Consider the following 10,889-nt stretch of genomic DNA (forward strand, 5'->3'; position numbering starts at 1 on the left):
ATTTTTTTTTATTTTTTTAATTATTATTTATTTTTGGGACAGAGAGAGACAGAGCATGAACGGGGGAGGGGCAGAGAGAGGGAGACACAGAATCAGAAACAGGCTCCAGGCTCTGAGCCATCAGCCCAGAGCCCGACGCGGGGCTCAAACTCACGGACCGCGAGATCGTGACCTGGCTGAAGTCGGATGCTTAACCGACTGCGCCACCCAGGCGCCCCTAGGAACATGGGTTTTTAAATGTTAGAAACATTTAAATGATGACTAAAGGCAAGGCAGTGTGATTATTATTGACTTGTAAAGCAACTCTTCATCCTCTCAGGAGTCACCGTTTGGGAGTTGATGACCTTTGGGTCTAAACCTTACGACGGAATCCCCGCAAGTGAGATCTCGACCATCCTGGAGAAAGGAGAGCGCCTCCCGCAGCCACCCATATGCACCATCGATGTCTACATGATCATGGTCAAGTGTGAGTGACTGCTGTGGCCATCCACTCTTGCCTAGCTGGACCTTGGCACTCAGAGCCCCTTGTTGTGCCTGGAAAGGCATCACTGCCCTTAGCCAAAAAAATTGAGGCCTCTGATTCCCTGAGGAAATATTGTCACATCTTTACAGCAGGCACTCAAGTCCAGGAACATCTGTAAACAGCCTCTTCCAACATTCTTCAGGAAGCACTTGCTTGACCCTTTGAGCACTGTGACCTGGCATGTGCCCATGTTTGGAAGCAAATAAATAAAATCAAATTCCTCCATAAGCCATTACACCGAAATATTCTAGTCTTTGAGTTGCTCAATGAAAAAGGCACTCTGCATTTTGAGGCCCGTTACCAGAGAGACAGAATGTTTTTAAATGCCTGACAATGAGTAAGCACATGAGGCTAACAGAGTCAACATTTGCGTCTTGACTTCAGCCTTTCAAATAATAGATCAACGTGAGGTCTTGTGCAGTGTAGCAAGTACACATTTTAATCTAAATAAGAGTGTGTAACTTCATTGATGCTGTTATTCCACGCGTTCAGCAGGCTCTGAAGGTAACGTTATACTGATGAAACAAGGGAGCACAGGGGGTATGATAGGGCCAAGTTGATGTAAATATTACTGCCTTTCTGAACTTCAGACCACAGAGGTAAGCTACTCTCACTTCCTCGCTTTGGGCCGAGGAAGCTGGGGCCCAGAGAGGTTACATGATTCCTCTAAGGTCACATAACAGTCTGTCCAAAAATAGCTTGACATCCTGCTGATAGAAAGTAAATGCGAACCCTCAAGAGACACGAGGATTTCCAGCTGAGAACCATTCCTCCAGCTTGTTTGATCCAGACTTAGATCGTTGTGTAATCAAATGTGCCAGCGAGGTTAACATGTGTCTTAAGGAAGACTCGGGAACACCCCCCTCGCTTGCGTGCTTGGTTACTGAATATGTAAGACAATGAAAGCACCAGGATGGGAAGTTCCCAAACCCTGAGGCTGTTAAGAAAGTCCCTAACTTTCTCTAAATTGAATCTAGTGTCCAGCTTGCAAGACTGCCAAGTGAATATAGACGAGCGTGGACGTCCAGGGAGGACTTTGCCGGAGAGCCTGCACGCCGGGGGCTGCCTACAGTCAGAGCAGTTCACAAATATTGTGGCCTCCGATGCTGGGTCACTTGCGGTGAAAATGCCGGCACTCCGGCTCTAGGAAGAGTAGGCATAGAAAATTAGAGGATGCTCCTGTCATTCTGATTCAAGCGTACTGTGTCATCACGGTCTGTATACTGTGACCAACGCTCGTCTGCCAAGACAGAAACGTCTATCACAGAGATTAGGTTTCCGCATCACTTATTTGCCTACAAAGAGGTCACCATAAATGCCCCCGTGAAGCAGTGCCATCTCTGTCATTTCTTTCAGGGCCTGACTGTACTGTTTTCCTCATTCCTTCCCCAGGCTGGATGATAGATGCAGACAGTCGCCCGAAATTCCGTGAGTTGATCATTGAATTCTCCAAAATGGCCCGAGACCCCCAGCGCTACCTTGTCATCCAGGTACTGGATCACAGTCTGAACTTCCACTGGGAGAGGTCCCTCTGATGGGCGTCAAAGGTCACCGTGTTGCATCGTGGGCCAGCTTGGCCTCCCTGTCTCCCAGGTCCCGTCCTTAAATCCTCAATGCATTTGCAGCAAGCCTTGAACTAAGAGGAGGGCATGTGTGGTGCCTCCAAGTTCATTTGCCATTCCCTTCTAAAGTCTAGTGCCCAGACACACCCCCTCCCGTATGTCACCTTTACATTTCAGTTAGCCAGAGCCTTCTCCCGGTCTGATGGAGAAGCGGGGCTTGGTGTCAACCAATCTGGCTTCAGATCTCTGGCTCTCCACTTCCCACTTTAGGTTAAAACCAAACTCACGGGGCTGTTTTAATTGAGTCAGTGAAATAATGAATGCAAAATATATCGCATAGCATCCAAAGGTGCTGCTTAGCATTCCGGTGTGTGTTGGGGGGTGGGGGAGAGGGGGTCTCCACGCACCTCCAAGCAAGCAGTTCTCTGACACCAGCTGGGTGTCTCTCCCCAAATCTCCATGTGTGCACCGGCCTCGAAGCTCTCTGACCCTGGTCCCTGTGGGTTTATATGGAGTCTTCATTAAATAGGCATTATTGATTAAATTACTGACCATGGGGACTGATGCAACCTCCAGCCCCTCCCCCATTCCAAGACATCAGGGGTGAGACGGATAGTTCCAGTCCTTGGGTGTGGTCCTAAAGCCACTCATTAATGTAGCAAAAGACACCTTTGCAGCTCTCATCACTTCGGAAATTCCTGGGGTCTAAGAGTTCTGTGTCCTGAGTAGGGATAAATTTCTTATTACAAATGACCACAGCACCTAACAGCATAGTAACACTCAATAAATGCTGCTGCTTTGCCCCTGTCTTCTTCCTCTTATGCTGTTTCTATTTTATTCAGGGTCTTTTGTTTTATTTTATGTTTATTTATTTATTTTTGAGAGAGAGACAGAGAGAGACAGAGAGAGCATGAGCATGCTTAAGCAGGGGAGGGGCAGAGAGAGAGAGAGAGAGAGAGAGAGAGAGAGAGAGAATCTCAAGCTGGCTCTGTGCCGACAGAGCAGAACCCAATGCAAGGCTTGATCTCATGAACCGTGAGATCATGACCTGAGCCAAAATCAAGAGTCAGACGCTTCACCAACTGGGACACCCACCCAGGTGCCCCTCATCCAGGGCCTTTAAAACATCAAAGAACTTTTAGTGTCTTAATGTCAGTAGGGGAGGGAAGGAAGCGGCTAGACTTCAGAGAACCAGGGTGATGTTGTTATAACTAAATTGGCGAACAAATAGGCCTCCCTGTTTGTGACCACAGATCCCTCCTCTAGGCAGGAAGTGGACTAGCATCTCTCTGGGCCTCACTAACTGTCTCACAATCTCTGCACCAGGGAGATGAGAGAATGCATCTGCCAAGCCCTACAGACTCCAATTTTTACCGCGCCCTGATGGACGAAGAAGACATGGAAGACGTCGTAGATGCCGATGAGTACCTCATCCCCCAGCAAGGCTTTTTCCACAGCCCCTCCACATCCCGGACCCCCCTCCTGAGTTCTCTGGTAGGAAACATCATTCACTCTCAAGCTGTATCCACTGGTTTGAATGACATGTTGAGAGAAAGTGAGAGAAAATGAGACCCATCTAGTGGAATGTACATAGAGTCAAAGAAGTAAATTTCAACCCAATGGTCAAGCCAGTGTCAGAATGAACCAGTTAAGTGTATGAATTCTCTTATTGCATTGCCTCTACTGGATCATAACCTTTTTAGGTCTACTAAGGATTAGAATTAAATCAGAATGAAGCCTAGTTTTCTAAAGCTAATGGGTCAAGACGAAATTAAGCACCTTTAGTTGTATCCCCTCCATGAGACCCACCAGTCAGTGGAAATGGGAGAGAAGATGCAAGTGTACGATCAGCAATTTTTTGTTTACCTTTTGTTTGTTTGTTTGTTTGTTTACCTCTTTCAGAGTGCCACCAGCAACAATTCCACCGTGACTTGCATCGATAGAAATGGGGTATGTGTGAACACCTAATAAACCAGGATTAAACAACAGCTCTGGATCATGGCTCTCTTGGACATAGAAAATGCCTGTCTTAACCCAACTAATCTTGATTTTCCTTCCTGTATCTCCTTCCTTTCTTCCCTGGTTGGTTTCCCTGACCCCTACTCTGAGGCCAGTAATAGCTATCACTTATCACAGTGCTGTTCAGTATGTGGTTTGTGGACTTGGGGTAGCAGCATTACCTGGCAGTTTGTGAGAAATGAAAGCTGTCGAGCCACCAGCCCAGACCTACTTACGTAGGAATGCTGGAGGCAGAGCCGAGCCATCTGTGTTTGAGCCAGCCTTCCAAGGGGTGCTCATGCTTGATCACATGAAGCCTTGATCCAGACCCATACTTACCAAGAGAGAAGCCGCCAGCCACACGTGTCTGCTTCAATTTCAGTCGGCAACCACTGAAGAGCACAGATTATGGAACATTTCTGTTGTTGCCGAAATCCCTGCTTCACAGCACTGACCAGGTCCCTGCCACTTGCTCTGTGGTCTGTGAGCCAGCAGCACTGGCATCATCCGGGGGGTGGGGGGAGGCTTGCTGGAAATGCAGAATCTCAGGCCCTCTCTAGGGCCTGCTGAATCAGAATCTGCACTTTACAAAATCTCAGGTGATTTTTATACACATCGAAGTCTGAGCAGCACCGACTAATAACCTTGCCTTCTTCCCTCCCCTCAGAGCTGCCCCCTCAAGGAAGACAGCTTCTTGCAGCGGTACAGCTCAGACCCCACTGGCACCTTGACTGAGGACAACATGGATGACACTTTCCTCCCGGCACCTGGTGAGTGGCTAACGCTGAACACGGTCATAGGCTTCCCCAGGCAGCAGGGCCAGCCTCCGTCCCCTGGTGCCCAGAGGACATGCTTCGTTCAGGCTAATCCGGAGGTGGGGACTCTGGCAAATTCACAGACACAATGTAGACAGTGAGCGGCAGAGAAATACAAACCGACCGAGCACACGTGAGGGTCTTTGTATTGAGCTCAAGTCACGTCCAGGTTGGAGGTGTGCTTTTAGAATCAATCAGAAGACGTTCTAGAATTTGAAGCAGGTATTAAAGGCGTGTGTGTGCGTGTGTATGATTGTGTGTGTGCCAGTGAGTGTGTGAACACATGTGACAGATTCGATCCTGGCTCCATTCTTGGCCCATGAAACATGTATTTTCCTAATCTGAGCTTTATCCCCAGACGTACCATACCTGTGTGCACACATGCGCCTCAAGGCGGGCCATCTTTTTCCAAACTTTAAATTGGCAAGAGACAGATGTGCCAATTGCTTTGAGAAATACAGAAAGGAACGTAATTTACTTTGCAGCAACAGCCAGAGAATCATCCTCCCAGCTGTCCCTACACTTGGTTGCCTCAGGGAAGAATATTGATAGGGTTCAGATGGTACACAGGAATCCTGCTTGGGACAATGCTTTGTTGAGTACTTCACCTGCGATTTCTTTTCCATTTCAGAATACATAAACCAGGCTGTTCCCAAAAGGCCTGCGGGTTCCGTCCAGAACCCTGTCTATCACAATCAGCCTCTAAATCCAGCTCCTGGCAGAGACCCTCACTACCAAAATCCCCACAGCAATGCAGTGGACAACCCTGAGTATCTCAACACCCACCCCACTTGCGTCAACAGTGTGCTCGACGGCCCCACCCTCTGGGCCCAGAAAGGCAACCACCAGATTAGCCTGGACAACCCTGACTACCAGCAGGACTTCTTTCCCAAGGAAGCCAAGTCAAATGGCATCTTTAAGGGTCCTGCAGCTGAAAATGCAGACTACCTAAGGGTAGCACCGCCCAGCAGTGAATTTATTGGAGCATGACCACGGAGGATAGTGTTGGCCGTCACAATCTCCAATGTTTCAGTCCCTGGGTCAAGCCACGGCAGCTACTCAGTGCTGATAGTCATGCCCACGTTAACTCTTGGACCCGTGGACTGGTTCAGCCATATTTGCTCCGATGGGACCCATCTTTCGTGCAGGAAGTTCCCCCTACTTGGATGCACTTTGGGGAAATTTCTGGGACATTCCTTTGTCTTCGAACTGTGAGGCCTCCACAAAAAAGGCATCCAGCAAGAATATTGTCTGTTTGGGCAGAAGTTCACCTTGCCATGAGGTATATCTGATGAAACAAACTGTGTAAGGAGTTTTATTGCTTGGGGGCCCTTGGGGTTTTTAATTGTCATTGTTGATTTTGTTTATAATGGGCTTTTCCAATGAGGAAGAAGCTTGCTTGTAGCACTTGCTGCACTGAGTTGATCCAGGCCCAACTGTGACCAAGAAGCAAGGGTCAGCGTCTTCCAGCTAACATTTGATTCCACTGACTCTGCTTCATGATTCTTCCATTGCAAGACAAAACTAGAAGTGCTCTATGTCCTGAGCGGGACTTATTGGTACTGTATCAAGTCATACCAGGTACGAGAGGATAAAGCCACTTTGAACCCTTCCTGACTGAAGAAGAAACGGAGGGGGGGAGAACTCTTCTTCAGACTTCTTTTTATACAGGTTTCCTCATGGTACTTACTCTCCATTGGTTGTCCAGTGTTTTCTAGTTATAAGTATTAGACTTACTTGTTTATTTTCCATTCCATTGAAACTCAGTATGCTTTCCCTGTCAGTAGGAGGAGACGGTACATCAAACCATAACCAGCATCGGCTTGTATTTAGACCAATAGCCTTTAATCAAGATGGAACAGTAATGCAAAAGTTCACACAAGAACATGGCTCTCAAATTTGAGTCTCGAAGGAAATACATCAAGTCCCTTAGGGGTCAAGGAGTGGCCATATATCGGGACACTGCTGAGGTACAGCCGCTCCTAAAACACTTTCAGCCTCCCACCACCACATTAGGCTACTTATGGGAGATAATTTTCTTTTTATGTCACTTTAGAAGATTTTTACTCAAAGGGTACTTTTTTCCTTTCTGATGAGCTGCCCCAAAGCGCCCGCCTCGCTCTTCAGGAATGAAGGGATCCAGGCTCTGAGGCCCCTGTGCGGGAACGCACAGCCCTCGCCGCTGGGGGGCGCATTTTACAGGTGGAAATAAAGACAACATTATATATAGGGGAAGAAAGTGGTAAATATGAAATCAGAGTTTGAAATTGATGACAATGCCTTAACGACATCTACGGGTATTTTAGAAAAAAAAATTCCCTCTTAAAACAATTTCCCAGTTATTGGAAGATCCAGATAATTTAGGACGTTAAGTGTTTTTCCAACCTGTGTGTCCCTGTAACCCAATCGGTTCACGGCAGTGCTTTGTATACAGTGTTTTAAACACTCTTAGTCAACATCCAGCTTATCAAGGGAAGAATGTTGCAGACAGTATTTCCGGCCTACGGATGTGTTCAGCCACACACACACGCACACACACACAATTGTCCTTTTGCTATTAAATTATTGACTGTCAGGTCAGGGCCGCACAGCTTTGTTACCAAAATATTGATCTTGTCCCAATGGTATTCAATACTCTTAAGCAACTATCCCAGCCCAGCTTAAGCACTAACGATAGAAAAATAAATAAAACATAATCCCGATTCCAAGAAATTCACAATTTGGCCGAGGGAATTGACTCATAAAGGCCAACCTTAAAGCAACATGATGGGACGGTAGACAAGACAGGTCTGCCGAGCACGGACAGCACAGAACAGGGAATAGTGGATGGGCCCTGCCTGGGGGGACCTGGAAGGCTCTTCGGGGAGGGAGTGGTGGAGTTGGGTCAAAACAGGACCAGGGTCTTAGCCACAAGGGAAATGGGACGTGTGTTCCAAGCAGAGGAAAACTTGACCAAGAAAGCATCTGCCAGAGGAACCACTAATGAAAGTGGGAGAAAAGCCTGCCTTAGGTGGTCTTTACAAACTGTCCCTTTAAGCCTGGGAACTAGCCTGTAACATTTCCCAAGTGCCCTACATGTGGGTCCTTATGGGGATTTGAAAATGATGAGCAAAAAGATTAAACATCGTTCTAAGAATCTAACACTTTATGCCATTGTCAGTAAAGCACTTCTGTTATTTATTCACCTCAGAACATAAATATTTTGATAAGTTTCTCCAGCCCCAGGAAACAGAATGATGCACATTTCTGTCACCACTTATTCTTCAAGAAGCAAGGGACTAGTGAGGGAGAGCAACTGAATGTGAGTTCAACTGTAGCAGTTAAATCCTAGTATTTTTGTAATTTGCAATATTTTACTATAACATAATAAAACAGCAAAAACTATTCAAGCTTTTTCTTTTTTGTATTTCAGCTTTCCTGCATAAAATCTGGTTGCTAAATTCTCTTAATTGTAGGACTGTGTTTCCCAAAATGTCCTCACAATGGCTATCCAGGGAGGTGCAGAGGGGGCTTGTAGATGCTTCAGAACCTGAGAATGCAGAGCCTGAGTCAAGAGCCCCAGCCGTCACTGTGGGCAGATGAGGAGAGGGCTCCCCGCAGCACCAGTATTTCCATTTCATGGCCCTGATTGGCCAGGGTTCAAAGCTTCTACTCTGTCTCTTCAGTTCCTCCTTGTTGACACTGGGTTCAAAGACCCTGGAGAGAGCCTGTTCCTTCTCAGTCAGTTCCTGGAAACATTCCCCTTGACCCCACCTTAGATTTGGTCTTTGGAAACAGTTCAGGGAAAAGTAGTTGTAAGTGAACACTTACAATGGGCCAGCGTCCTCACACGTCTCGTATAAACTTTAAGGAGTCCCTGCCATCATACTCTATGAAACACACTTTTGTCACCTCACAAAGTAAAAAAGATGAATCTTCCAAATTCTAGATTTGCTGAGTGCCAGTTGTCACTGGTTTTATAACCAGGAGCATTGTGGAGGCACCATATTGCGTTCCAGTTGATAACAAGGCTTAGGTATTTGTTGAAAGTGCTTAATCTGAAGGATTCTTAGTTTGGCTCAGGTGCAGCCTGGGCCCATGGGCTTTTCAGAGCTTCCCCAGCTTATTCTGATGAGCACCAAAGTTTGGGAAAACACTGGTATAAAGGAAAGGCCTATGGGGAGGCCCATCCCTCAGCTGGAGGCATCCCGCTGGCCTGTTGCACACTCTCCAGGCCTCAGGTTACACAAGCAGGGGTCAAGTTGCTGAGTTATGGTGACCCACAGATCTCACCCTTGCTGCCAAACAGAATCACCTGGTGAGCTTAAAAAGCAGGGGCAGGGGCCCTGCAGACCAATGAAGGGGACTCTCAGGGCTCCCCACGTGATCCTAATGGGCAGAGTTAAACCCTCACCTCTAAGGTGACCTGTAAGGTCGTCTATACCATGCCCCCAAGTCAGGGCCGAATAGAAAAGCCTGAGTCAGATAAAGGAAGGTGGTGGAGTCCTTAATATTCCTGAGACTTGCCCACTCGTGACCGTTCCAAAGCCTCTAATTCTTCGTCACCGGCAGCTTACCCTGAAAGTGGCAAATACCCAAACCTGAGCCTCCGGAAAGCCCCGGAACAGTTTGCGTTTTCTAAGAAGTTAGAAAAATCGTCTCTCTCACAGTGAGGCGCTCACCGCGTGACAGCTGGTGGAATTGCCCTCAACGTCTACTTTGCATTTCTCTTTTGATAAGTGAACGTTTTTATTACAACGTAACAATCTGTTTATATTTCCTTGCCCACGGGCTGTAAAACCTTACTGAAAAGAAATCCCTGCCTCTATTACCAGCCACACCTGCCGTATCAGGGGCATACATTTTTGTACTATGAAAGACACACTCACATAGGGTTTGTAAATGTTAATCTATTTTTGTAACTTTTTTTTGAAGAATAGTAGCCTCTCTTGTAGCACTGAACTTTGTAAGGTATGTTTTTAGAAAAACTCATTTTTCTACTAAAAGTTAGACTGAAATAGAATCAAAAGTCGAAACTGAAATCTTTGAAGGGATTTAAAGCAATGGAACGCTCCTCTTTCTCGTAAAAAGGCACAGCCTCGTCACAGAGCTAAGCTAGGTCATTGTCCTGATAAAGAGGAATCATAACTTTTATATTTATAAAATGAGAAAAGGTAAAAAGCACATATGGTTTAGTCTTCCGCTAAAGCAGGCTCTCTCCATGTTAGAGAAAAAGAATGACTTTGTTATTGCTAACACGGATCCAACGGCATGCTATGCTGTACTCAACTGCCAGCATGATCCTGTCAATGTAAAAAAAAAAAAAAACAATAATATAGCACTTTGTTGGTTTATATACACTAATCTGACTTTGATACAAATTATTTTTATTTTTATATTTATAGCTGATGTGCATTTACCAATAGACTAAACAGATCTGCAGAACCCTAATAATGTTCAGCATGTTTTGGTTACTCAGTACACTGATGAAGTCCATGTTTCCCAAGCCTTCTCATGACCTCACCTTCCCATTCCCGAAAAAGTGTTCTCAGCCCCTGGCTGCACAGTGAAATCCCTTGGGGAGCTTTTGAAACTAGTGAGGTCCAGCTGCACCCCAGACCAATTCAATACAAATCTTTATGGGTGAAATCCAGGCATGCGTGCCTTTGAAAGCTCCTAATGGTCATTCTGATGGACAGCCAAGGTTGAGAACCACCAACCTAGGTGCCTGGACAACTCAACGCTTCAAGGACCTCAGTGCCAGTTGCTGCGGGGGAGGACAGGTTCCGTGACAAGCTGCCCAAGCACTAGAAGGGAGAGGTTTAACCAGCTGATGAAAAGGGAAGGAAATGTGGAACAGATAGGTTTTTCCATTCCCCCTATTAAAGGTGGACTGGTGGTATAATAAAGGTAGAGAGCATTCTCACTGCTGGTCCAACCAACATGGCACCTATCATAAGCAGGTAACTTTTGTTTGCCCGGCTAAAATAAAACATTGACATATATGTTACG

At 46.4% G+C, this 10,889-nt stretch overlaps 1 protein-coding gene across 2 annotated transcripts in view; it reads left to right on the forward strand.

Moving 5' to 3' along the window:
- The window catches only part of EGFR (epidermal growth factor receptor), a 211,271-nt gene extending 201,066 nt beyond the window's left edge, over positions 1-10,205 (forward strand). For both annotated transcript variants that reach the window (XM_030307686.1, XM_030307687.1), the window contains 6 exons: positions 320-466; positions 1,916-2,013; positions 3,412-3,579; positions 3,988-4,035; positions 4,751-4,853; positions 5,530-10,205. In XM_030307686.1, coding sequence (XP_030163546.1) covers positions 320-466; positions 1,916-2,013; positions 3,412-3,579; positions 3,988-4,035; positions 4,751-4,853; positions 5,530-5,888 — 923 coding nt within the window. In that variant the 3' untranslated portion in view covers positions 5,889-10,205. The remainder of the gene's footprint in view (positions 1-319; positions 467-1,915; positions 2,014-3,411; positions 3,580-3,987; positions 4,036-4,750; positions 4,854-5,529) is intronic.
- Positions 10,206-10,889: the final 684 nt, after the last annotated feature.

Source organism: Lynx canadensis, chromosome A2 (assembly GCF_007474595.2).
Source record: "Lynx canadensis isolate LIC74 chromosome A2, mLynCan4.pri.v2, whole genome shotgun sequence".
In the NCBI taxonomy this organism is placed as follows: Eukaryota; Metazoa; Chordata; class Mammalia; order Carnivora; family Felidae; genus Lynx; species Lynx canadensis.